This window comes from Alternaria conjuncta (genome assembly GCF_024043145.1).
Source record: "Alternaria conjuncta strain BMP 0040 chromosome Unknown scaffold_13, whole genome shotgun sequence".
NCBI lineage: Eukaryota > Fungi > Ascomycota > Dothideomycetes > Pleosporales > Pleosporaceae > Alternaria > Alternaria conjuncta.
The window spans coordinates 688,174-715,024 of record NW_026250102.1 but is presented as its reverse complement, the minus strand read 5'-3'; the positions used below and the strand labels follow the sequence as shown (position 1 = coordinate 715,024).

Genomic DNA, 26,851 nt, shown 5'->3' with positions numbered 1-26,851 from the left:
AGACCTTTCGTACCAGCGAGAGACGTTTGATGAGTTTAGTAGGAGAGGGTTTTCTTAGGTAATGCAGGGAAGGGAAGAGGGGAGGGGCTTTTTCGTTCGACGTGTATATAGTTTTCGTGGAATGCATCTCTTCCAACTTACCCTCGCCCTTCTCTGGTGTAATGGGTATTCCTGACGATGGGTCATGCTCATAAAAGCACATGAGATGCAGGATCATATAACAGCGAACGGCACCGTGATAACGTGTAAAGATCAAAGAACGCGAAATAGAATCCCATACTATGACGTACACCCCACCAAGCCACCCATCTCGGCTAGGCCCCTCACTCCTTGTTCCTACCTAGGTAGTAACACCTGAGACAGCCAAACGCTCAACAACCCTTAACCAATAAACCTAGCACCACCGGCCGAACCGATAAACTCTACTATCTTATCTCCTGAACTTCCCCTCCTCGCGAACGATGTAGAGGTGGCGGCGCATTTACTGTACTAACTGTAGGCAGCAGGTGGGCATGGTTCGCGCAATCGTTCCTTCAACTTAGGAACGCTATAGTAGTTTCGCGAGTTTGTTTGCCAATCATATCGATTGATGCGAGGGATTGGCGGAGAGGAAGAGCTCCAGGGCTGAAGGGGGGATTTAGACTGGATCAATGGGACGAACGGTTTGGAAAGAATGGAATGAACGATTGGTACCTTGCATGAAACGGGTGGCGGCTAGTGTTGGCGTGAACGGCTATCGAAAAGTCCAGCTCACATGTTAATCGCAGTGGGTGTTGAGATACGAGGTGGGATGCTCACCTACCCCGCGATTCATGCTGTACTCAGAGGAACATTTGCATTGAGATGTAGATCTACATCTATCAAGCAGGTCAGCAATTAAATTTGTTCCTACAATTCATGCAGCTCACATACACACACCCATCTTGGGGCCAAAACCACACCTCCTCGCTCACACTAAATCAAATGCGGCAAGTGCTATCGTGGCCCATTTCTCCGCTGCCCTGCTTACCTTACCTACCTGCCGCAGAATTTAGAAAATCTAGAGCGTCCCTCGGACCATGATTCGCCGGGAGCGGGTAGCTTTTATCCAGGTACGTGGGTTTTTCTGGCATGATGACGGCTAGATTAATCATTTCGCCAGCTGGCATACATACCGCGAGTCGCTTTTTTTCTTGGTTGCTTATTTGCGGCATGCGGCGCGGAGACATTCCGGAATGGTTGTGGGGTGGAAGGATTTAGGAGTGCATGGTCAGGCTGCATGATTGATGGAATGGAGCTCGAGGACGGGTGCTAGTATGTTGTAGATGGTAGCTGGTAGAGGTAGCGGTAGATGATTTACGCTTGCTCAGGAGGTAGATGGAGAAGGGCTGCGCTGGTTGGTGGGCCAGAAAGACGGATTAGCGTCGGCATCTAGGCATTGACCTCGTTGACCTGTCATTTCTAACCATCTCATCCTTACGGCACGCATCACCCAAGCCATGGTGTCGTTCGTTCCGTGTCCGTTCGCGACTTAGCTCATCGTTATGTTTGGCCCCATTCGCTGCTAGGCGCATGGCTGGTGAGGCGTCGGCTTCCTTCGCCTGGCTGTGCGCGCTGGCTGGCTGGCTGCGGCGACGACAAAGAGCCTCTCTTCCATGCTTCCTCCCTGCCACGCCCACCCAATTATGACAGCCTCGCTATATCGCCCTCGCCGGCCCATGCACCTGCGGGCTCGGTACCTGAGCTAGACGCCTCCTAGCCCTCAGGAGACTTGGCCTAAGCCGCATTCCGGGTCCTGCTCAGGCGGTGCTGCCAGTGTGTTGCGGAGTGCTTGCTGCTGCTGCCAGCTGCGGGTCACGATCGGGACTATCAATTCTTCATCTTTGCCGAACTACTACCTTTGCAACTGCAGCTTCAGCTTCCCCGGCCCCACCAGCTGCCTAGTACGTGAGAAACCTTCGCCGTGCCTGGTCACCCAAAGCAAGCAACAGGTGCCTCTTCATAACGACCACGCTGTGCTGACGCACTGCTCGGTACCTGCTTCGACGACGTCTCACAACGCTGTCATATCCCCTGCTGCTGCTCAAGTGTACTACCCAACAGGTCTCACAGCTTCCCGTCTAGCTGCCTGCGTTTGCGAGAACATCCCGCCGTCAACAAAGAAATCCATCCAGGGCGCCTTTGTCTTCACCACCCGCCGACCCAACCCCGCCGAACGCCTCCCTCGACTCGTGGACGACCCTCGACGTCTTATATTACTGCTACATGGTCGAGAAGGAAGGACATTGTGTCAGGGCTTTGTGTCATTGGGCTTGCTATGAGTTTGGATCAGCACATATATGGGTACGGCTCTCTTCCATCTTCCCATGTGGCGGAAGACGTGTAGCGTTCGGCTGGCTGGTGCAACGAGCTTCATCTGCAAACCTCCGGCCGTCCTTGGCTTCATGTCATGTCGGACCAGACTATGTCCCAATCCAGGTCTAGGGTAGGCAGAGGTCAGGCAGCACCGCACGGTTGTCACTTGGAGCTCGTTGCCATCATCCCTTGCCATGCTATCCCAAGAATACCTTTCTTTAGACTTCTTCCGCTCCTTCCCGTTCTGTTGATAGATTTCACTTTTGGTTTTCCTCATGTCTCGGCTCGCATCTGCAAGTGCCCCAGGCTAACGTGGGTCGCGTGCTAGATCGACGGACTGGCATCTCCCAAGTCCCTCCTCCACTCCCAAGTCGCTGACGTTCCCTGACGGATCTCTCAAAACACCAAAGACCGAGTCGTTTCCCCACTCGCACTTCCTCGACGCCTGGGCCACCCCACGACCTAATGGGCAGCACACCCCGGTGCAGACTCCTTCCTTCACACTCTCGACGCCCATAGGCCGGCCGTCGAGCTCGTACAGCCAACCCGTCCGCACTCCCGAAGACCCAGAGTTCCATGTCAACCACTTCGCACCGCAAAACCTACCTCTTCCGCCGGTCGACGTGTCCCGAAGGCTGTCGTCCTCGCCGGGCCCTAATCAGCTGAGGAAGGTTGGGTCACAGGGACAGTTCGGCTCTCGTCCTGTCAGCATGGACTTTTCGCAGATGCAAACGCCACCTCCAACGAGGGATGCTTCCTCTAGGAGGAGTGTGCAACAAAGTGGACATGGGGTGGCAACGCCAGCTACGGTGGTGCATAGGACGCCCAGCCAGCTTCCGGAGTCCTCAGGAGCCCTGTTCGACCAGACACCCTTTGGCTTCGCTGATCTGCAGTACACTCCACATATGATGCAGTTCCCCAGCGGTGGTCCAATGTCTGCGCCACCCATGCCTCAATCGAAGCTATTCTGGGACCCAGCGAACGATGGCATGCAAATGGATCTAGATGTACCTCTCGGTGTAGACCCCTTCGGCCCTACCCCGCATAGACCGCAGCACGACATGAACTGGCAAGCAATGAACCATCCTTCGGCTAACATGATGCAAACCCCAGCGTTCCAGGGCTTCCAAGCTTCTCCCATGCCAGCGTCGTTCGCGAATACACCCTCACAGCAGAGACACGGCTCAAGAAATGGCTCTTTTGTATATACAGCTGCAGGTGTCGATCCCAACATGCTGCTCAGCTTCTCCAATCCCGATATGACCGGTTCCTTTGGAAGTATGCCGCAGCAGCCAATGCTCGACATGTCGAGACAACCGTATGAGACACAACTGCGGGATGCAGAGAATGAGAGGGCAATGGCGAAGAAGGCCAAGAGTCAGCATTCACGCAGCAACACAGCTTCGTCGTCGGGTTCAGCGGAAAATGCGAGACCTGTGCTGCAACGAAGCAATACCGATAGTGGGCCGAGAATCACCAGAGCAATGGACCCTCGGATAGCAATCCCAGCTAATGCTTCGACGATTCCCCGTCGCTCGTCGCCACTGAAGCGTCAAAGTGGCGGATCACTGAAAGCGATACCTGAGATTAGAAGACCCCGGACACGGTTGATCATCGACGAGAGTGGAACGGCTCGCACAGAGACAATACCTACTGGAGATGATCAGACTCCCAGGAACAGACGGCAGACTTCGCAGCAAGATCTTCGACGCCAATACCCCGGACTGTACGAGGAGCAAGACAGCGAGTCGGACGACGACGAGCCAGCTCCAATCGTCAGCCGCAACCCATCCTTCGTCATCCCCCAACCCGAACGTCGAGCGACAAAACACGCGCGAGCAGACAGCGGTGGACTGGAACGCGCCAACTCCTTCAAGATGGCGCGCTCCGTCTCCGCCTCCCGACTCGCATCCGACGCCCTCTCCAAGACCTCCTTCGAAACGCTACGAGCAACCCGACGCTCCGCCGCTGCCGTCGCGGAAAACACCATCCGTCGCTCCAGCGCTATGGAGCGCCCCAGCCTCCGCGAACGAGACCCCGACGACACACACATGCCCGACTCCCCCGGCGACGCGCTCGGCGCCTTGAAAAAAGTCGTCGGCGCCCGCCAACAACGCATCGGTACGCTAGCATAGCCTGTCGCTTCTACTTCCTTCGACTGACAAGTTCAGAACGCGCATCGCAAAATACACTGCTCGCGCATAACCAACGCTGGGCGCAGGCGAGTGCTGATATGTCCACCTCCCATCCTCCGCCGTCACACAACGTACTTCACCAATTACAATCGCACGGCGCTTACGACCCCTACTCTAATTCCTTCAACGGCTCGCCGACGACTACTACTACACCCTCGACTGAATGCAGTAGCAAGAGTAATGATAGCACGAGGTGTGTTTGCGATGGGTTGGTCGATGATGCCGATACGCTCATGGTGCAGTGTGAGGCTTGCTTCAAGTGGTTGCACATGGGTTGTGTGGGGTTGAAGGAGGAGTGGCTGCCTAGGGTGTTTGTTTGCGTGTTTTGTAAAAGTGGGAAGGGGGAGAGTCCGTTGAAGGGGAAGAGGGGGGGCCGGCGCTGAGATGGCGTGGTATGTTGGGATGATGGAGGGAAATAGAAGGAGCTTGCTGTGCGAGCTTTTTGGATGGATGCTGCATGAGTAATGGAATTTATGAGATGATGTTTGGATGTTGTACAGTTTCGGTGTTTGGTACTTATGGCATGAATGGAGAGTTTCTGGGTAAGGAGAAGTGGTTGATGGGGGAGAGTAATGAACATAAGATTACATCGGGGCATGGCTGCTACATCATGTCTACACCACGAGAAGTTCGACTCCATGGAGGGGTGAGGTACTGACAATACAGCGAGGTTCATTTGTTGTTAACATAAGAGGCAGGGCTGGTGCAGACATTGGCTACATGCTAGCAGTCTATGGGGGATATGGGTAGCCATACCCTTCCTATCTGAACGTAGACTCCATGCCCAGCCTGCCCGCCCGTCTAATGTAGCTCATTGCTGTCGAAACACAGCGTCCCTGACGTTGCGGTTGTTTTGTGCGTCGATTGCGTTCATCACCATCTTGAACACAGAGTGATGAATCTCGTCAATCATCTTCTCCCTTGCTTCGTTCGTTGCAGCGTTGTACAAGTGAGCTCGGACATCGTCAATCAGCTCGTCACGAGCTGCCGTGACGTTGAATGGTGGTATCTGATAGATTTATTAGCATTGTTCTTTGGATTTACATCAGTGTGACAAGACTTACGGAAGCGTCCAAACCCTTGGCGACGGTTGAGTGGTTTTCGATGTAGGCCTTCCAGAGCGGGGCTGCGTAACTGACACAGATGACGACGGTGATGGCCTTGATGATGAGCATAATGGTGGCTCTGGTGCTTTGCCAGCGTACGTGCGCCGCCGCTTGGCCTGCTTCGTCCATGCGAGACTGCACTTCTTCGCTGCGTACACCAGTGGCCGGGTTGGCCCAGCTTGGAGGCGCAGACTTAAACAGACTGGTGACCCGGGGCCATGTTGACGTGGCAGGAGGGGTAGGGCTTGCTGGTACAGGTAAGGTGGGTGGTGAATTGGGCGTTGTGCTCATTTTGTCTTCGATCTCGTAGTTGTGGACGCCTGTGAACAATGTGGATGGCGGTGGTGAAGAAGAAACCAGAGGGAGAAGGGGAGTGGTCTCCTTTTGATCGTGCATGATGGCTACGTCAGCACCTGGTGCGTGTTTGTGAGACAAGATGCGATGGGCAGGAGTGTGTGAGGTGGAAATCTAGGAAGGGGAAGCGCAACGGGGTTTTATAGAGCAAGTGCGAGGCCTTGCTAAGACAGCAACTATGGTTGACACTGCCACACTACCCACTCAAAATGCGCACATTATCACAGCATAACCGCCTATCTGAAAGAGCTGAGGACGAGTTTTGGTTCAGCCACACACAGGCAGGGCATATGATAAGATAAATTTGAAGAAGTCGCGCCCAACCATCTGTCGCTGGAGAACTCAACCTGAGACATTATTAGTCTTGAAAGAGGGGTTGAACCTCCTCCGCCCGGCGTCTGCGCGTCGTTCCTCTTCACATTCATCCCTCTTCTTAGTCATCAAGACCCTCTTAGCATCCTTTCTCCCGCGATAGTAACGCGACTAAACTGGACGAAGAGCCCCATGTACAGAATTTCAGTACACGCTTCGCAATCCTCTTCCTGCTACACAAAGTCGTCAAAGATGAAGGAAAAGGCTGGAAGGTGAAGATTTGAGAATTTATTGGCAAATACACAGCTCTTGATCTCAGTAATCTAGAGACTGTGCTAGGATCTTTTGCGGGTCCATGCCGTGACAAGGGGAAGCTGACGATGTTCCTCTCCTATGCGCGGCGTTCGTAGGAAGGCGGGTACGATAGTCGTCTTGTGTCTTCCGAGCTCTTGTGTTGCGGATATCCCTCATTCGAGAGGGCCTGATTGGATGGGTACATGTGAATTGCGAAAGTGGTGAGTCGCTCGTCGCGATGGGCCGTTTGCACCTTCTAATACTACAGCGAGAAGTCGATATCCCTCCTTCTCCGGATGGACGTTACGCTCGTCCAAGTGAAATTAATTGGTTATAGTAATGCAGAAGCAAAGACGCCTCACAGGCCGCCCTGCCGATGTGTGGCTGAACCAAAATCCGATCCCAACTTTGGTCCACCCAAGCCACTCTCGCTACCTATCTAGGCGGAACTACGCCCATGGAGTGCGCTTCACAGCCCCTACGAAGTACTGGACACTCCGCCACATCCACGGTTCTCATGTCTCATGTGACGAGAACCTCGTACGTAGTAAAAGCCTGATTATTAGATGAGAGGCTCTACTACGTGGATGTGCGGAGATTAGGTAGGTAGTGTGGGCGGTGAACCAAGGTTACCATTGTGGCAGGGCATCGAGTTTACTCTTTAAATTTAGTCGCGCTCCTACATATTTCCTTCGTCGATCTACTTTTACCCATCATACATCATCCTCCAGTGTATACCAGGTACAGACATGACTATTATGTACGATACAAAAGAGACTATTCCGCTTCTTCCTCTTGTGTCTTCTTCACCACGGTCGACCACTCCTTGCTCCACGGCCAGTGACAAGCAAGACGAGCAAAGCAACATGAGCACTCCGACCAATCCACCGTCAAGGCCATCCCCTCTCCCAACGTCGGAATGGATCCAGTCCGTCAATTCTTCCAGAGATGACACTCCCCCTCGCTGGGCCACCCCGACCACTCGTGTACGCAGCGCCGCTCACCAGATGATCCTTGATGAGAACGACCAGAGGAACCGGGCAGCCAACGCGAAACATGCATGGGATTTCGCGGTATTGGTGGTCAAGACTATTGCCGTCCTCATCATATACTTCCACTTCATATCGCATGTCAAGGGCTCGGTAAGTCTTAACACAAGGATACAATTTAGCAGAACTGTGCTGATAATTTCTTTTTGCAGGTTAAGGACACCACTGCCATCCGCCAGTCCGCCCCCGTCCTCGACTACGATACTATTCGCGAGTCTCTATATGCCGACCTGCGTAAGGCCGTGTTCGAAGATGTTAAAGAAATGGTCATTGCAGCCAAGTTTATTGTCCGCAAAGAATAGATATGAGACAAGGCGGGTGATGGCGCAGATGGCAGAGAACGCACATTGGGCTGAGGAGGATGCGAGGAGGCGGCCGGTAGGCAGATGGCAAGCATGTAGTAGCAATGAGAATACAAGTGCTCTAATCTTCGTCCGATGAGCAGGCTTGTCAGTAATGTGAGAATTACGATGCTCATTCGCTTCAAATAAACCAGAGGCGTGCGAGGCGGCGTCGATAATGCTAGTGAAGAAGCGAAGTGCATGATCATCGAGGCCATGCTGACGCTGTGCCATTGTGGTGTGAGAACACGGCTATGGGGAATGATGTTGGGGGGATTGGCTGAATGCGAACTCCGTGAGAACTTTATTGTGGCATGTGGAAGCGATCATGACCCTGAGGTACCATCGCGATGCAGCAAACATAACACCAGATGTGTAGGGCAAAGATGTGCGAGACAGCCGAACGTTGGAGAGTGAGGCTGCTGGCCGGAGCCTTGCATTCCAAAACGGCGAGTTGATAAAAGGGAGGCCCTACGACTGGCGTGAGGCCCGTATTAGGAGCATATTCGCGGCCGACTTCGAGCTCTTCCGCACAGTCAACAGGCCGCCATCGTCTCGATCTCCGGCGTGGTTCGCTCTCATCTCTTGCAAGTTTGTATTCTCCAGCTAGCTTCTCGGTGTGATGCATACCGGCTGCAGATATCCTGACAGCCGCATGCATCTGCGCGCATTGTCGCACTCTGTCCAGTTCTCGATGCGCTCGTAGGAACAGGCGACACTCGTCGGTGGTGCTGTGCGATCTCCGTTGGAAGGCAGGGTCCAAGTGGGATTCGGGCGGTGATGTAGCCAGTTCTATCGGACGAGTTTCGCCGTACCTAGCTGACGCTGCGACTTCCGAGGGCGAATGAATCTGATCTTGCGAATGTGTAGTGTACGGTTACTGTTTTGGCGCGTTTGAAGCTTCCGCCTTGGTGCGCTTCCGGTTCTCAAACGCGCTCGGCTCGGCTCGGCGGTCCTGCACCGTGGATGCACCTCATTGCACTGTTGACTGCTGGTAGCAGGCTCACAATGCTCTGCTCTTCTTCCTTCTCTCGTCTATCGCGAAGTTGAATTCCTGATAGAGCTACACTATATCTTCACACCTGTATCGACGATATCGATCGAGAAGTCTCGGTGAGAACAAATGAGTATGGCGTAGTTTGCCTGCAAAGTCAGAATGAACCCTCGCCCGGTCAAGTAATTCACCTTCCTCACAGCTACGGAAATCTTGCGCATCACGCCTACATCGCACATACAAGCCACATGCAAAGGCCGAAGCTCTGTACCGGCGGGCAGAAGCATGCGCTCTCAGAGGGCGAAGCAATCACAGCGAGACATTCCCAAGGCTTGGTGTTGTTCGCAACCTCGGCATCCATGCGTGCACCACGCCAAAGCGATTGCGGCTAGCGTTGACAGTCCCCCAGCCATGCTGGCAACCCCAACTTCTCTGGCCAACTTGCACCGAACCACCACACCACCACTCTGGAGACGCCCTCAAATCAATACTCATGTACACGATCTTTCTGTATGTCGGCCGCCAGAGTACCCGGTGTGCACGTGGTCACCGTGGCTGGATACCTAATTGGTGGTCACTGCCGATCTCGCCGCAAGTCTCAGTGAGAGACGACGAAGCGGCTTTGGAGACGTTTACCGCAGGCTTTTGGTGAGGATAGGCTGGCTGTCAGACTTACCTGTAGATATCTGAATGGTAAGGTTACAATTGAACCGCGCTCGGGAGGATAATATATATTGCCCACCTGTATGCCCTCCCTCCTCTTCTCTTCTCTCAGCGTCGTGATATCTCATCCTCACACTATCAACTGATCATCTTCTACTATTTACCATATACGTCTATCATATATCAACGTACACATCTATATCCATCACCATCATGAACACTCTCCCCTCTCCCCCAGCTTATTACCTCGGGCCGGTCAATTGCCCCGTTCTGCCGAGTCACCGCATGGATGGCTTGAAAGAGCGAGAGCCATCAAGGGCAGGTGACCTTTACACAGCAGAGATTGGTCAAGCAGTCAACACCGTCAACCATCAGAGGAATGCGGTTAAGTTGATCATGGCAAGATGGTCCGCTGTAGACCCAATTCACTACCCAATTATTCTGGGCGTGAGCCAAAACGATAGTAAGAGCAAGGACGTGAACGCTGTAGTCAGCATGGTGAACACCATGCAGACCAGCTGGATCGGCCAGTCCAGCTGGGTCCAAGGCTACATCAAGGGGGAGACTGATTGGCACGACCTCCAAGCTCATATCAACAATCTTAACCGATTCCGACTCCTACTCAAGGTCCCACAGGCAAATGAGACTCCCGCGCAGAGGACCACCCGCCGAGATCTGCAACGCGCATACAAGAAGGCGGTTAGGATTCATGTTGCGCATACGCAGACAGCCGCAGCCGCAGAGCTGGCGGAGGTAGAAGAAGAGTTTGATGACGCGGTTGAAAAGGGCGAAGCCACCCAGACCGAGCTTCAGGAGATGCAAGACCGGATTCAACACCTCACGGAGTACCAGGGCGGCCTGACCGCTACCAACAACGGCCCATGCCGTAACCTCGCAGACGTGCCCGCAGTCGAACCATACTACTCACAAATGGCAAACAACGCCAAATTTACTTTCTGGGAGGCCAGGTGGAACCAGGACGTCTTCGTGTCGTTTCTGTGGGAGTTTTCAGGTGTGCTGCACTACAAGTAAGTCCGTGAACTGCAATTTTCGAGCACAAACTGACTTCATGATAGGCAGAACTGGAACGATATCTTGCTTAGAACGATGTTTCGCAAGAAGTTCTTTTGGCTGGCAGACGTTGTGTCGCAGTATATCCTGGAGCCTCTCAAGGCCACGGCAGTGTGCCAGAGCTCGGCGACTAGGTCTCTCGTGCGAAGCTCACTTGAATTCCCCGACAACAAGGCTCTCGCCTATGCGGAGTTCAAGCGCGCAGATTCCCTCCTCTACCCTCCTGACCACGCAAATCCCCCTGGCTCTCACATGATTCTGTGGGTTCAGGGAGCCCCAAGCCAGAAGATGAGGACTAGGAAGCGCGCTCGAGAGACCGATGGTGATGAGGAGGAAGGCCGCGGCATGGCCAATTTCTTACGTGACATGGAGTGAGGGGTTTTGGGCGGAGCGATCGGGAACATCGCAACGTGATGGAGACATAGGATGTCTGCATCAAGACGACTACGATCAAATTGCATGGGAACATTGGAATTTCGCTGGAGGCAGGCGACTGGGCAAACTTGTACATCATATAGATACCACTGGTGTGGGTTTTTGCACATTCATACTCATCTTGCTTTTGCGTAACTACCCTTATTTATCAACGTGTTCCCTGGGGGAACCGCCTGGCGGAACCACCCTCGCGAATCCCCTGGTGCAGTCATTTCAGGGAGGCACCTTTCAATGAGGTATTCCCCTAGGACTTCCCTCAAGTCCTTGCCTAAGATGGTTCCCCCAGGTGTCTCAAAGTGGCGTGTGGCTGTGTACCAGCGGGACTTGCGTCGGGCTGCTCACGGCGGTGACGATCGTCTGCTGTGGGTGGGTGTGGGAAATAGTGATATCGGCTATGTTTTCTTCGCGGCCTTGTGAATCAATCTGATATTGCCCGAGGGCGGCATTGAGCGATGACTGTATTTGTCCGGCGATAACGAGCTGGAACTATCAAAGACATTAGTGTACCGTACCTGCAGAGTCATCTCGTCATATAACTTACTGCTTCCGAGCAAGGTAGCGTCACGTTCTGTTGTGTGGCCGCGGCCGGAGAGAAGTTCGCGACGCTTTGCATAACACCCGGTGCAGCATGATAAATCGCGAGGCCGGAAAATACCAGCTGTGCGAGTGCCCACGCGAGTGCAAGGACCTTCCTTCTCGTTTCAAGACGGCCGCGGGCGTTGATCAGGATTAGCGCGTGTGTATGACGCTGACTCTCAAGGTCCATCGTAGCCTGTGTCTCGGGGGTCCGTATGCCGGTGGCTGGTAGCAGCCAATGTGGGGGAACGGGCGGTGCACGCGTAAAAAAACGACGGAATCTATCCATCGCGAAGACTGTGGATGGGCTTTTAACGATGAAGTCGGGGTTCAATGATGGGCGAGTGGGAATAGACGCGTGAGGGATGTGTGAAAGTGAGGGGATGTGGACTTTTTGTTGTACATGCCCGCGTGCGCGCCTGCTACAGGTTAATAGCCTTGATATTGGAGGTAGGAGTACACTGTGGAAGTTGGGTTAGGGAGGGCGAGTGCGACGGGTTTTGTAGAGTAAGTGCAAAAGCTGCGCCTCAGTGAAAACTATGGTCGAGTGCCGCGCTACTATGCGGTTAGCATGTATCATGAAATAAGCTACTTTCGGTCGATGAGGAAATCCAGTAAATATGGCTGCATTTCATCTCATCACTAGTACTGCATTCTGTCTGGTACGTGGCCCCGAATTCCACCCGAACTTCGTCTCTTCATCTTGGTATGAGTGGGGAAGGCTCAAACATTGTCGCTCAAATCGTCCGCAGAAGTGTATGCGTACTCGTCGCCTTCTTCCGCTTGGGTGGTCGCTGCTCCCGCAACCAAGGTTGACTTGGGGTGGGCCTTGATCTGGACGTTGGCTTTGGCGCCCTTGCCAATGTAGGACCGTAAGGGATTGATCCGAGTGGTGGCCGCCATTTGGTAACTATACAATTGTCAGCGCGAAGCCTTGGAAAGCGTAGTATCGCCGTACAGGAAACCGCTCCCTTCGATCGTGAAGTCGCGGATGATGGTGCACCCATCAACCCCATCGACCAGAGCTCGAAGCTCTGCTGCTTTTGCCACACGTGCTTCTCCGCGCACAAGTACCTATGATCGTCAGCGAAGCACGACGGCAGAGTCCGAGATCAACACTTACCGACCACACGCACTTGTCTTTGGCTGGAGGCATAGTTTGGATGTTGATGATGGTCGGGTTTACGGTTTTGAGAGTCTGATGATATGAAGGGCGAGATGAGCTAGGGTGTAGAGGTGTTGGAGACAAAGAATCAAATCTGGTCAGGTAGAGTATCTAGTCACAAAGCTTGGGCCCACTCCAGGCCGCGAGTATCTTAGCTGCCTTCACCTTGCCCTTCTCCAGGTGACCGCAGATTAGCTTTTTTTCGCAGGAAGAATTTAAAAACAGATAAGTGCAAGTATCTCGGTTACGAAGACTGTCCCATTGTCTTCACGCTGGCGATAGCCAGTAACTGCCAAGATAATCTGTATGCGGAACGGGACCCTGTTCTCCTGAGGTCTCAAGACCGACTACTACTCGCCTTGTCTCCCCACTAGACCTTGTACGGTGAACTAATGATTTTGTGTTGGGCTTGGTGTCGCAGGCGTATGTGCTATCTTGTATGAGGACCACCTTTGACACCGGGCTTGTCTTCGAGCCTTCCGATTCTCGCTCAATCGAGCCACGATCGCGTCATATTCGCGGTTAGGTAACGCGATCTGTTCCTCCGTCAAGTTAGACCAAAACTATGTAGGGTATTAGCATATTTAGTCTCTTTTTAGGAAGTATAATCATATATCAAACATACCTGTTCAGTTCCTGGTGCGGCGTCGATTGCAGGCGTGGTCTTGATTACTGCCTTGGCTTCTGGCGCGAGAACACAGCGTACGTCTGAGACCATTCCTGCTATCAGGTATACCATGAGAGCGAGAAAGAGTAGTTTGGTAAAATGAGACGCCATTCTCAGTATTCTCATAGCGCGTTCGTGGTCGTCCTTCGCGCGCAGAAGTTCTAGTCGAAAATGCTCCCTCTGGCACTGTAGGTCAAACTGGAACTGCTCTTCAGCCGTTCGAGTTTGAGGGGTTGGAACACGCCATGATGAATTTGGTGTTGATGAAGTGTTCGGTACGTAAAAGGGGAGCTGTTCGTCGTACATGACTGTGTATTCGTGAGCTATAGCTTTCGGTGTTGAAGTTGCAAAAGTGGGAATGTATAGCTAAGGTGCAGAGGACTGCCTGATTTTGTATACGAAGTGCGATAGCTGCGCCACAGGTGAGCCGTGGTAGATTGTGGTTCCGCTACCAGATGGTTAGTACTGCTCTAATACCGATCACCGCCATTCGATGGAGCGAAGTCCGACTACCAGACTAGAGCTCGTCCTGCTATGCTGCCTGCCTAAATTGCATAATTCGGCGACTTTCAAAATACGTTTGTGATAACTACACACAAGGTTTTGCGTTCGTTGATGGAGGATATCGCGCATTGTAGCCGTTCGGGCCAATTCTGGGGTGCTTGTGTCACTGGTACCGAAGGCAGCGTGGTCCTTAACCATACTGCAAGCTCAAGGCGCGAAAGCCAGCGACAAGACATGAGAGACGTGATGCTGGCAAAGCGTACGGTGACGAAAGAGAAGAGGGCATGTCGCTTGCAGTTGCCGTGCAACAAGCCGTCCGCACCCCGGACTTTCGCGCCAGCTATGACGCTTCGGTCGATCTTCACCCCGCATGTCGATTTATCCTCCAACACGAACGCTACTAGCCCGTGTCGCATGCACACCGTTGCATCAGCATATTGCTACGACTAACTGCCATCCCAATTGACGAATCGCGTGCGAATCTCCGTCGTCGTGAGATGCTGATCTTTACAGCGGGCCGACATTCCTGCACGGTTGTCGGCAACCGCCCTCGGCTATATGGTATGGGTGTGCGCTGGTGTATGTCTTCGTCGCATGACGGTCGTTGAATGATGTACATGGCGCGAGCTACCCCAGTCGATGCTTGGGAGTACGGGCAAGCTTCATATAAGTGGAAGCTTGGGGCCCCGCAGTGTTGCTTATCGTCTCTTGTCGCTGCGCCTTCACATTGATCACATTTCAGCTTGACGCCATCGCATTGCCTACGTCGAATCGACAATCGCATAGTTCGCTCGACGCGCGCGACAATGGCCGACGACCGAAAACCTTCGATTGAGCATATCTCGGATGACAAAATCGCGCCTACTACTCTAGAAGCAGGAAATGGGGTCGTTGATGGGCATCGCAAGCTGGTCCCACCGCCGTTGGTGGCTGCTATGAGTGCCGATGAAAGGATTGAAGCAGAGAAGAGGATGCGACGGAAGATCGATACGAGATTGTTGCCGATGATTATCCTGATGTATATCATGAGTATGTTTTGGTAGATGGCCGCGGGTGGGTAGCGCTGATAATGTCCAGATTACCTCGATAGGAATAATATCGCTGCCGTTCGCCTAGCAGGTCTTCAAGACGAGCTGGAACTCACGAGTGTGCAGTATCAAGTATGTGGTTGCTGAAACCAACAGCAAGTTTCTCATTAACTTGAATAGACAACCGTCTCCATTTTGTTCGTCGGCTACATCTTGATGCAGATCCCGTCAAATCTGTTTCTCAATAAAACAGGAAAACCAGCCATATACCTTCCGACGTGCATGATCATCTGGGGTATCATATCGGGTGCGACTGCTGCATGCCAGAACTTTGCTGGACTGGTGGTGTGCCGCTTCTTCCTGGGATTCATCGAAGCCGCATACTTCCCAGGATGTCTGTTCTACCTCAGCGCTTGGTATACGAGGAAGGAGCTGGGTCTGAGAACGGCGGTTCTTTACTCTGGAAGCTTGATCTCGGGCGCCTTCGGTGGGCTCATCACCGCGGGGATCACGAGTAATATGGATGGCACGCAGGGCTTGAGAGCGTGGCGTTGGGTGTTCATAATCGAGGTAAGTATCGCACGCGCCGAGCCGGGTGTCTGGGATGTCAGCTGATCCTTCAGGGTATCATTACCGTCGCGATTGCCTTTGGCGCCTTCTGGATCCTACCCAACTTCCCGCGAACAACTTCCTGGCTTACAGAGGAGGAACGCCAACTCGCCGTCTATAGGCTTCAGGAAGACGTCGGTGAAGACGACTGGGTTTCGGCAGAGTCGCAGACCTTCTTCCACGGCCTAAAGCTTGCGTTACTCGATATCAAGACTTGGGTGCTTACCATCATGCTTCTAGCAAACGTATCCTCGGCCAGTGTTACCAACTTCTTCCCAACAGTGGTCAAGACGCTAGGATACCCAAACATCGAGACGCTTCTGCTAACAGCGCCACCTTATGTTCTCGCGGTCATCACTACGTACCTCAACGCCTGGCATGCCGACCGCACCGGCGAACGATTCTTCCACATCGTCCTCCCTCTCTGCGTCGGCGTAGCAGCCTTCATCCTTGCCGCCGCTACGACTGCAACAGCACCTCGCTACGTCGCCATGATGCTGATGGTACCTGGTGTATACACTGGATATGTCGTAGCTCTGGCCTGGATCTCCAACTCTTTGCCTCGTCCGCCAGCGAAGAGGGCGGCTGCACTGGCTTTCATCAACGCGATCAGTAATACGAGCTCGATTTATGCAAGCTACATGTATCCTCAGCCAAAGAGTGGTCCGGCGGATTTGACGGTTCCCCTGAGTGTGGATTGCGCAACTGCAGCACTGGCCATTATCATGGCGGTCATCATGCGCATTATACTGGGGCGGCTGAACAAGAAACTTGCTCGTGGAGAACACGTTAAGGGCGCAATCAACGCTGTCCCTGGGGTTGGTGCCGAGAGAGGTTTCAGATTCTTGATCTAGAGACTTGGAAACTGGAGATTGTAGGGTATTGAGTTGGATATAGAGACGATTAGCAGGATTGTGCATCGATTGATCCCCCTGTTTTACTTCTTTGCCACCCCCTTCTTTCGTTACCTCACTGTATGACGACGCGTACAGGTGCTGAGACAACAGTTCCCCTCTTCAAATTGCTTTTCCTCAGTGTCTCAATCAGAACTACTCGTGATACATGTGTGAAGGCTGGTGAGTGGCTGGATGCTGACTTGGCGAGATACTGGAAGGTTCCATATCGTCATCGGCCCGAACAGGGCTTAGCGTCTACCGCGAGCTTTGGCCACCCAGGCAGTGCGTCGCGCGACGACTCACCACGTTTTATCGCAGCCCATCCCAGCAGCACATCATCCGTCGAGGATTCAGCAGCACATTCGTACGACACATCACTATCGGCCCGCTTCACCAGAGTTGCCAATACTCCTTTCACTGCCGGGGACCATAGAGTGAACGCCTTGCGATAGCTAGCGTCACACTCTGTTAGCGCTCTGTGCACACACGATGCACCTCCACGCGACCACAGGAACAGCGCCGATTATTCAACGCAGACCTTGATCACTTTCGCGTCGGGAATCGCACAACATCAATCACTTCGATACTGTGTAACTTTCGAAGGTCCAATCAATACCATCACTCAAGGCAACCACGCGTTGTCAGCTGACGCCACCCGCATATCTTCTGCAAACTTCAAAAGTCCAACTTGGAGATCAACCTCATTATGGATTTTTCAAACAGTGCCTTTAGGGCCATGCCAAACTCTAAAGTCTCCGACGACACTATGTCTCACGCAAATCTTGTAATGGCATGTCGATGGGGCTGGACGAGCACCCCAGACGAAGGAGCAAACAACCCCTTCGCCTCTTCATCTACCTCGCAACAAATACCCGTCTCCACGTTCAACAACATCCGGACCAAGCGTTTTGCGCCGTGCCAAGGTCGTCTCTATCACCAGCTACTCTGCTCTCACCGCATCCGGACGGACCTTGTCGAAGACTGTGGCGAAAACTGCATCGATCCGTATGGCAACACGGTTGATGCTGCCTTTGTATGTAACGAATGCATCCAAGCAGAAGCAGCGAAGATTTGGGAGCAACGGCAAGCGGCGCATAATGCGACCTACCCTCCCATGGGGCAGATGAGTAAAGAGCAGTACGAGCAGTGGTATGCCGAGCACCGACAGCTCGAAGCAGAGTTCTCGCGCGACCAGCGAGTGTACGAGTTGGAGATTAAAGCCAAAACACGACCGAGCAACATCTGCTCTGCGCTGGAAGCTAGCAAAGAGGAGATGGACTTTGCGACCGAGCTCGACACATTATCTCTTTCTTTGATGGCGTCAAACAACTCAAACGCCGAGCAAGCACAATACCAGCCGCAAGGACGTACTCGAACGAGTCTGGCGACGGATCCTGATGAGCAGCTTCATTGGAACTTGAACACGCTTGCTTTGGATCGCGGCGCATGTGGTATTGAGTACTCGCAACCGAGTAGTGGAGTGTCTCCAACACGGCAACTGGACCCGGAGGAGTTGTGGCGGAAGCCACGGAATTGAGAGCTTGCAAAGCAGTTTGTTGGCGTATAACTTGTCGTGTTGATTAGCGATTGCATAGGTTTGGCGTATGGAAAGCTTTGCGCATGTGGAAGCGTTTGTGTAGGACTTTCTTGTAAGCAATAAATGTCTTGTCTACCAGCTCTGCTATCTAAATGGCTCTAAAGTCTATCTGTACCGCGGCTTTCAGTGGTCTGCATGAAGCTGCGCAGCGACGCGAAGATTGTGGATCGACGTGGGGCATAGTGATGTGTCACAGCATTAGCACGACGCACACTGCCCCTCATGCGAAAAAAGCACACATCCTATGGGAGGACTGCTTGGCTGTCCCTTGATAGGGTGTTCTAGATCAAGAAGATCTGCTACGAGGCTGCTGCAGCTATCATAAAACTTGGAGTCATTATTGTTGTGTTCCCAAAATTCTTCATCGAAATACATTCGGAGCCTTGGCGCAATGGTAGCGCGTTGGTTTTCGGTCAGAAAGCATAAACACCAACCCAAGATAGGGGTACAAAGTGAGTGAATGTCACAAAAGTGAATGCGATCGCTCTGTAAGCAGACTTGACTCATTCACCTATGCGCCACATCAACGCTTGCTCCTCTTCGCTTCGCCGATGACATCCTGCCCACGATCGTGCTTTCTCACAGCGCTGTCATGGCTCTTATCCCAAACATCTTTCTCCTCTATGATAGTCTTACGGAGCACTACCAGCGCTTGAAGTAAGCTAGTGTGATAATCATTTTGTAATTGAACTTGCTGGAAGTCTGTGGCTGCATCCTCGCTTGGTAAGATGTCGTCTACCTGCATCTTGTCCAGGTCATCTTCTGCAGCAATGATGAGTTTGTTCAATTCCCTGACTATTGGGCTTATAAACTTGTCTTGTACTGATTGCCGAGTGATGATAAACCAGATCCGGTCAAAGATGGCGACGTCGCTTACACCACCCTGCTTGTACTCATGGATGTCGGACCGGTACAGGACTTGCGATACCGTATTCACAGCTTTGGCCATGTCTGGTGTCATTGGTGAAAGGTAACGGATGCACAATGGCCAGTATGATCTTAGATTGAAGAGGTCGACATGCAGCGGAAGAGGCTCAGGGGCTTGCAGAGAAGTCTTTCGCTCCCGCAATCTCTCGTGTTGTGTATAGTCGTCGGCCAGCCATAGTAGATCCCTTGCTTCGGCTAGCCAAGGCTCATTGCTTTCGTCTCCTGGAACAAGCCCTGGGATGATGTCCTGGAACTAAAGGGAATTAGAATATTCCGTCGTTATAAAAAGAAGATAGACTCGCCCATGACAGACTCTGCTTTGAGTGACTCCTTATGGTCTCAATGATTTCGCCACCATCGGACGCAGTCTTGACGGCTTGAAACAACTGCAGTTGATCTTGACTAGTCATACTTTCCGAGATACCCCGTTGCGTTCAACAAAAGGATGTGTAATTGGAAGGAAATAGGAATTCAGCCAGAGAGACTAGGCCAACAATCTCATGCAAAAGCAATCCGTTTGTGAACGCGGCCTGACGATGCTTCCATCTATCTAGAGACAAAAGAAGGAAGCCCGCCCTCACTACGCAGTGATCCACTGTTTGTGGGCGCAGCTTGATGGCACTAAGGTGTATTCAGCGTTACATAGCAAATGCGTATGCTGGATGTCAAAAGATGAAGCTGTTCGTTAATGCATCCAAGGTCAACAATCGTGCAAGCTTTGTCGTCATGCTTGACAGTTTCGACGCTTGAGAATACGTGAGTACATATCGAGTTTGATATGTGGTTGTTGAATATACTCATAAGCCTGGCTTGTTTGCTGACCTCAGGAGGATGTAAAACCTGGGCGATGAACAAGCTAGCGATACGGAGGACATTTAAGGTCGTAAGGCAGTGTTGTTCGATACCCCGACTACTGCGGTATCTCCTAGAGTAACGCAATATGCCAGCAACACTTCAAAATACAATCGCATCCATCCGTAATGTGGTCGGCTGGTTCGGAGAACCTGAGACTTTCCGTACACTGAGCTCGGTTTGCGCGAATGGGCAGGCTAAGTTCAAGACAAAGATCGCGACGATACGAGGTGAGTCTTGGTCGTGATTTGGTATCATAGCAACTGATGGTTGACTTGTAGGACCCGAGGGCGGCACCATTGATGGAGGGTTCATCGTCGACCCCCCCTCCGACTTCCCAGCTGTTGAAATCAGAGGTACCGAGCATTGGTCACTTGAGCAGAGGACTAATTCCATCCCGTTAAGACTGTACCGATTCGATGTCAAGACCAGCATCACGAGGCCAACCCAGTGGGCTCATTTCTATATCGTCATGATGCCCGCAATTCCACATTTCCTGTGTATCGTCCCCCTGCGAAGCTACCAAGGTCTTTCCTGGGTACAAACTCGTCTCAACAGAACCAAAGAATCCAGCCAAGCTTCCGGAACTTGGAGAGCCAATGTTAGCTATGCTCTCCTTGCCCCATTCGCTGTCCACGAAGACGACGTGTATGAAGCCATCCTGAGGATCAACACTGCGGCTGAAACCAAATCATGGTACACGAACCCCACCAATCATATCGTGTTCTCTGGTTGGCACGTACCGGCTCCGGATACGACAGTAGACGGTATCTTCCAGTTTTCCCGCAATAACTCCGACACTCGGACGTCGAGAGAAACGATCCAGCGTTTAGCCAATTTCTTAGAGCGATGTCCTGAGACTCAGATGAGCGTCATTCCAAATCCGACGGAACCGTTGGTAGCTGACTTCATCCTCCGAGACCACAAGGAAGGAGTCGAATATCTGATCGAGCACAAAACTTACGGCCCCACATCGGGGAAATCGCTTAGCTGGTGTGCCGCAGAAGAACTACAACCGATCTACAATTGGCACTTCCGTATCAATCAGCTTGAGGATGATTTGATGATTCATACGAGACTCAAAGCCGATGAAGACCAGGCCACGCATTCGACACCGCCTGCGAGGATCAATTTGACCTCAACGGATGCACCCGAAAAGTTCGCCAAAACCATCAGAGAGTATGGAAAGATTGCTAAGATCAGGATCCGTGACAAGTGGAAAAACACCACGCTCTATGACGACAATGTTCCAGACAAGAGCGTCCCCAACGATATCATAGAGAATGATATTTCAGAAGACACAGCAAATACAGACCTCCGAGAATTTGCAGACGCATTCAGTACCAAACTCAACAACCAGTGCTGGAAGCTTGGCCAACACGTCTGCATCCCGCTGTCAGATCATCCAACCGCCGATGCAGTGTTCATAGAACACAAGTGGAGGGGCGAAGACCGAAGAAACTTCGAATGTAGTGGTATCCTTCCTGTTTCGCTCTTTCAGAAGTCACCTAGTGGGCCCAGATGCATCCTACTCAAACTCCTGCCACACAACGTAAGCGCCCAGTCTCGCGACGTACCCACCTCAACCCTTCTTGAACTCGCAAATTCCTCAAGGGTTATCATACCAGCTTGTGGAGCACAGGATTTCCTATATGTAGCCTCGACTGGCGGCATACCTGAGAGAAGCGAAGCGCTTTGTATCGACCGGGTCGTTCTGCTACGGTCAGACCACACTGCCATGATAGACGAGTCGCATTCATGCGGTACTTGCGATACTGGAGATAATGAAAGAGGCTGGTCATACAAGACGCAATGGCTGGTTGGAAACGAGCTTGGTCGCGACACAGGACCTCTCATCGCAAAGCCATTCCTCAACTCCACCGCGTGTCCTGATCTAAGTATATTTAGCCTACCCGGAGGAGAAGTTCACGAGTTTTTATGCACGTTGTTCGAGAAGGGAGAATTCGTTGTAGATCTCAACGGCCCAACTGGCTTGTTGCAGACGCAGTGGAACCATGGAACCTCATTGAAGGTCGAGAGAAGAGGTCGAAATGACTGGTAAGTCAATAACTTCTTTCAACATCTAGGATGTGCAGGAAAAACTGCTAATGCTTCTCAGGTTGATGATGCGAGTCCTTTCGACCTTGCCGCCCAACGCCGCGTCCTGGTCAGCAGCTGCCTTCGAAAAAGCCCTTACCGATGCAGAAACTCCATATGCGCACAGACCGCTTCGCAAACGTCGCCCGCTTGCACGACGGGATCTTATCGAGGACCCGACCTACGGCATGACTATAGAGGAACTTGTCGCTCTCTCCGGTGTCGTGGCCGAGCCAGGACTGCACTGTGATTCTTGCCCCGATGCAGAGAGCTGCAAGGTGCTTCGCCCGGAGATCCAATACGCCCATGGAAAACCAATCTACAGAAATGGGTTCCCAAATTGTGGGAATTGTGACGGTAAGCACATCAATAGATGCACGTTCAACCGCATGCCCCGTGGTCTCCAACAGCAGCTCCATGACCTCTTCCAGGCCCACGTCCCATGCTCAACATGTTACAAGGAAGCCAAACTGTGCGACAATAATCGCGGGTCTTGTGAGGAATGTAAAAATGGTGGGTTGACTTGCGAACGGGAAGCCTGTTCGTTCTACGATGAACCAAGAGACGATGGATTCTGTCATATGTTGGGTCAAGAGTGTGGTTGGGCTCATCACGACGACGGATATCTGAATGTCGTTCATGGCAAGAGGCCCAGTGAGGGTGTCAATATGCACGCGGAAACTCGTGCTAAAGCTCGAACAAGTTAGGGTCCGCGGAGAAGACAAACTCATGACCACTTTTCTCGAGGTATCTTTCTAGGCTTGAGTTCATATCTTTCAACATATCAGCGGCGGTGTTAGTGAGATAGATGGTGGATACTAGGTCGTCACAGCCTACCGCCTGGTGAGGCGAGATGGAGCTTCTCCGGATGTAATGGTAGGCGGACCAGCTAGCAAGTTCGACTGTCATCACGTCCATTCTAGAAAGCCCCAGAAATGACACCTTTGTGTACATAAAAGCAGTCCAAAGCCCCTTGCAGGAAGTTCATAGCTGATCATGATTTCTTCATCTGCAATTGTTATCTTCGGTATCGCGGTCCTTATTGCCTGGACTATTATCAACAAATTGCATGAACTGATTCAACTGCTCTGGGGTTGCGCTCGTCTCACCATCGCTCTTGGTGAAGTATTAGTCTTTTGCAGCATCAAGCTGATGCAAAGTCGGCTTATTATGCACCCTACAAGATTTCTCGCCCTCGCCTTGGATACAATCATGTGCCTGCCAACCAAGATTACCGAACGCGTCTGCACAACGTATACCGCACATTCGGAAGAAACGCCAATCCAAAACTCCAGAGCTGAGGACCTGGTCCGGTCGCGGTGTATTGGGCAGACCCTAGCTGGCGAACAATGCCGAAAGACAAAGATGATGCCTGTGGGTACCCTTTACGATTGCCACAAGCACAGGGAGCCGTCGCAGTACTGAGCAGTAGCTTCAGACCTCCGAAGATTGTAATCCCTCTTATCGCAGAGTATCTCTGTGTACGGGATGGGTATGGGTTGCGGAGCTCGTGAGTGGCCCATCGGTCTGCGCCCTTGCAGTACTACTAGGCGATAGCTTGGGACGGACATGATCGATCAGAATTTCGTGAAACGAGGACGGAGGACGAGAGTACGGCGGGTTCGGTGGGAGAGAATGGGCGAACTCGTCGGCCAGGCGTTTACGGTTCTGGCGTGAACGTAGCTGGGAAGGAACGATTGCGACGGTAGGCGAGCTAGTGAAGATGTCAGACTGCGTGCGCCGTAGCTCTCAATGTTAATTACCTGTGCCAAGTTACCAGACCTTCTGCCACCAAAGTGCCCATGTAACGATGGACGCATAGTACGCGCAACGTTGAAGCCATCCTCGCTCGGCAAGGAATCGCTCTAAGGCCTCTGCACCGAGGCAGCGAACTGCAATCAGGCTGAGAACGTGAAATGTGCCCAAAACGACAAAGAATAGTATGAAGAATGCAAGTGCTATTTGCAGTAGTTGCTGCAGGGAGATTAGCAATAATACAGCGGCTCTTATTGTACAAAGCCTACCCTTTTCCAGTATCTCACCGGCCGCGCATCGGCACACCATGGTTTGAACAGAGGGGCAACAGCGACGCACCACAAAAGAAGAAACGAAGCAACAGCAAGCATCTTGCTGTGCCGTCAGCTTTGCGCGTTGTAGTTGATGTGAGCTCCGTATTCACTAAAGGTGGTGAATGGCAAAGAAACCCGCACGCGCGATGGGGTTCCTTTGGGCAACTGCAAGCATCTAGCGCTAGCGCGAATCTGGTATGGTACTAGTGCTTCCAAAACAGCCGCAGGTGGAGCTTCCATTCCCTCCACAATTTTCCTTTGTACGTAAGTCATTTGCATCTTGAGCAAACCTACTCCATGGTTGTAATAGGTCAGAAAAGATTGTACCACTTTTGAACTGAGCCGCCACATTATTTCGCCAATGTTTCCAGCGGTCATTGCAGGTATCCTTACAGCCATCTTGATCAAGGACAACGACTTCATACGATATCTCATCCAGTACGCTTGCCAGAAATCTCTCATCAGACACACATCCCATTGGCATTACAAAAAATTAGTCAAAATGACCCAGAGAAGTGTTCAATGTACGCACGATCTCCAACGTTGGCTTCAAGAACATGTGAGGGGGCCATGTGCTCGGTGCAGTCGCCGAATCATCATGTGGCTATCTCGCCAAGCATTGTGGGTGCTGGATACGCCTCGCATGATCACAACTGCTATACTTGGGCCGAAGGACTGGTACGAAAGTGGAGAGTCTAGCGAGATGTAGGATACGTGTGGAGCTTTGACGACGGGCACCTCAATCAATCTTGGTGAATGTGGCTTGTGTAGAAGTCGCCGTGGAGAAGAGGATGTAAGTCTCACATATGGCCATGAACGATTGAGGGCTTCTGATGTTTCAAAAAGGATACCGTAGATGCCACAACCCTGACAATAAATGATGCACAGATGTATCACATCGGAGATTACAAAGCTGTATTAAGATAGATTCGTTTTGTGGGAGTATCAACCCATGTCTTCCTTCGGATGCAAAGAACTTGATGGACAAAAGAAATGTACAATTTAACATCTTTGAGCGGAGCAGCCGCATGTACTCATGGACCTTCCCCGCACCGATTCGTACGGATGACGAACCCCCCCTCCCTCCATCTTATTCACAACTCATCCTTTGCAGCAATACACTGAGACGTTCCATATCGCATCCGGCGCTTGAGCTCTGCTATCAGCATACTGAAGACTTCCATGGTCATGTCCATGACATTGCATCGCTCGGACCGTGGGGGATACTCGCTTGATGACCAACACAGCATCTGGGTACCGAATTTGTGCAGCTTCTCTTTCATTGCAACGACATCCCTGTACATCTTCGACCATTCCTTACTTCTCATCGCGCGAGTGCGAGTCTCGTCACAGTGCCACATAAGCACGATGCTAACCTGCAGTCCGATGCCGAGAACGTGGTGCTCATGATCAGTATCAAGCTTTCCCGCTTGCATTGCCGAAAGGTTGATCAGGTCAAGACCAAGGATGAATTTGGCGCGCGCATTGTCCAGCAAGGTGTTGACTACTTTCACAGACAGTTCTGGGTCCGCCGCGGCTTCTTCGATGCTCATGTGGCGCTTATTCTGGAATCGCGTCACAGCGCCGAACCAGTAGTCGCATGTAGGGCCAGAGCAATATCCGTTGACTTCGAAATCGCAGGCAAGTTCGAGGAAAGGTGCCGACAGTTCTGTCTTGAGGCAACGGTCGGGTTGGCTGGGTGCGAGCGCGGCGCGAAGATGGGGAATTGCTGGCATGCATAGCAAATCGGCTGGAAGGTGGCCGCCGGGCAAGGTCTGGTGTTTGTTTGTTCCAGTGATGGCCGCGTTACTGGCGTTGCAGAGGCAGGTGTACAACTTTACATAGAAGTGTCAGAAGGTAAAGCGCATGTTGGAGTCACTAACTTACTACTAAGCAACAAAGTAACCTGACAGCTAAAGCAGTACAAGTAGGGACCCAGTGTCGTGATGTTGGTAGCATATTGAATAGGCTAAGATATACGACTTGAGCGAGGTAGAGAAGAATCTGAAGCAGAGGCTAATTCAGCGGAAAAGAGCAAGATGCAACGAATATGCTGTGACACGATGGAGAATTTGGCGAGTATGGCTCTCTTTTACTTGTCCACATGCTTTGCAGGCATCCTTCCATGAGACATGTGTCATATGATGTGTCCACTAAACAGCGTCGTGGATATGCTGTAGGTACGAGAACGCGCTATGTTGAGACTATCTCAGCCACTGTCAACTCAGTTCACGATGTAGCCCTCTTCGCCACGACGTCAAGTCTGTGCACAAGTCCCTCGCGATGGTCACGACTGACACACAAGTCACCCTCTGCTCCTCCATGTGTCTTCTCAAGGAGGCCATGCGACAATTCGCTCAAGGTGCTTGCAACGCTTTGCCAGATAGCCTGCTCTTCTTTGAACCCTTTGCTGGCGAACAACGCATTGCTCTGGATCTCTTCAAGCTTCTTAAGAGTTGCTGCTTGTGCATCGTAACTGCTCAACGTCGTGTCAAAAGATGCATCAGTAACGCCACCCAAGAGCTCAGAAACCTGCTGCCGAAGCCCTACGTGCTTTTGTTTTCGACTAGCGTAGAGGTTCATTCGATCCTTGTCAACGCGTTTCAAGGCTTGCTGCACTTCTGATGTAACGCTTTCACAGTAAAGAAGCGCCCTCGCGTGATAGTCGGTAACGTCGGATGCACGCTTCGCTGCAGCTTCTAACCTCACGCTAAGG

At 52.1% G+C, this 26,851-nt stretch overlaps 10 protein-coding genes across 10 annotated transcripts; 6 read left to right on the top strand and 4 right to left on the bottom strand.

Moving 5' to 3' along the window:
* Nucleotides 1-2,443: 2,443 nt before the first annotated feature.
* Nucleotides 2,444-4,469, top strand: J4E85_008562 (uncharacterized protein; the record flags this gene model as incomplete). Its single annotated transcript, XM_051472786.1, has 2 exons — nt 2,444-2,464; nt 2,745-4,469. 2 exons carry the CDS (start codon nt 2,444-2,446, stop codon nt 4,467-4,469), a joined length of 1,746 nt encoding a protein of 581 aa, XP_051323607.1.
* Nucleotides 4,470-5,340: 871 nt separating this feature from the next.
* J4E85_008561 (uncharacterized protein) lies at nt 5,341-6,031 on the bottom strand (the record flags this gene model as incomplete). Its single annotated transcript, XM_051472785.1, has 2 exons — nt 5,341-5,538; nt 5,594-6,031. 2 exons carry the CDS (start codon nt 6,029-6,031, stop codon nt 5,341-5,343), a joined length of 636 nt encoding a protein of 211 aa, XP_051323606.1.
* A 1,571-nt stretch (nt 6,032-7,602) lies between these two features.
* Nucleotides 7,603-7,946, top strand: J4E85_008560 (uncharacterized protein; the record flags this gene model as incomplete). The annotated part of the gene is made up of 2 exons (XM_051472784.1): nt 7,603-7,737; nt 7,797-7,946. 2 exons carry the CDS (start codon nt 7,603-7,605, stop codon nt 7,944-7,946), a joined length of 285 nt encoding a protein of 94 aa, XP_051323605.1.
* A 1,981-nt stretch (nt 7,947-9,927) lies between these two features.
* Nucleotides 9,928-11,088, top strand: J4E85_008559 (uncharacterized protein; the record flags this gene model as incomplete). Its single annotated transcript, XM_051472783.1, has 2 exons — nt 9,928-10,670; nt 10,719-11,088. The coding sequence occupies 2 exons, from the start codon at nt 9,928-9,930 to the stop codon at nt 11,086-11,088; spliced, it is 1,113 nt and encodes a 370-aa protein (XP_051323604.1).
* A 1,224-nt stretch (nt 11,089-12,312) lies between these two features.
* On the bottom strand, nt 12,313-12,627 carry J4E85_008558 (uncharacterized protein; the record flags this gene model as incomplete). The annotated part of the gene is made up of 2 exons (XM_051472782.1): nt 12,313-12,348; nt 12,454-12,627. The coding sequence occupies 2 exons, from the start codon at nt 12,625-12,627 to the stop codon at nt 12,313-12,315; spliced, it is 210 nt and encodes a 69-aa protein (XP_051323603.1).
* A 2,239-nt stretch (nt 12,628-14,866) lies between these two features.
* J4E85_008557 (uncharacterized protein) lies at nt 14,867-16,551 on the top strand (the record flags this gene model as incomplete). Its single annotated transcript, XM_051472781.1, has 4 exons — nt 14,867-15,089; nt 15,138-15,220; nt 15,269-15,658; nt 15,712-16,551. The coding sequence occupies 4 exons, from the start codon at nt 14,867-14,869 to the stop codon at nt 16,549-16,551; spliced, it is 1,536 nt and encodes a 511-aa protein (XP_051323602.1).
* A 748-nt stretch (nt 16,552-17,299) lies between these two features.
* On the top strand, nt 17,300-18,130 carry J4E85_008556 (uncharacterized protein; the record flags this gene model as incomplete). Its single annotated transcript, XM_051472780.1, has 1 exon — nt 17,300-18,130. One exon carries the CDS (start codon nt 17,300-17,302, stop codon nt 18,128-18,130), a length of 831 nt encoding a protein of 276 aa, XP_051323601.1.
* A 583-nt stretch (nt 18,131-18,713) lies between these two features.
* J4E85_008555 (uncharacterized protein) lies at nt 18,714-19,139 on the bottom strand (the record flags this gene model as incomplete). Its single annotated transcript, XM_051472779.1, has 2 exons — nt 18,714-18,929; nt 18,987-19,139. 2 exons carry the CDS (start codon nt 19,137-19,139, stop codon nt 18,714-18,716), a joined length of 369 nt encoding a protein of 122 aa, XP_051323600.1.
* Nucleotides 19,140-20,057: 918 nt separating this feature from the next.
* On the top strand, nt 20,058-22,031 carry J4E85_008554 (uncharacterized protein; the record flags this gene model as incomplete). The annotated part of the gene is made up of 2 exons (XM_051472778.1): nt 20,058-20,199; nt 20,251-22,031. The coding sequence occupies 2 exons, from the start codon at nt 20,058-20,060 to the stop codon at nt 22,029-22,031; spliced, it is 1,923 nt and encodes a 640-aa protein (XP_051323599.1).
* Nucleotides 22,032-25,229: 3,198 nt separating this feature from the next.
* Nucleotides 25,230-26,094, bottom strand: J4E85_008553 (uncharacterized protein; the record flags this gene model as incomplete). Its single annotated transcript, XM_051472777.1, has 2 exons — nt 25,230-25,910; nt 26,071-26,094. 2 exons carry the CDS (start codon nt 26,092-26,094, stop codon nt 25,230-25,232), a joined length of 705 nt encoding a protein of 234 aa, XP_051323598.1.
* Nucleotides 26,095-26,851: the final 757 nt, after the last annotated feature.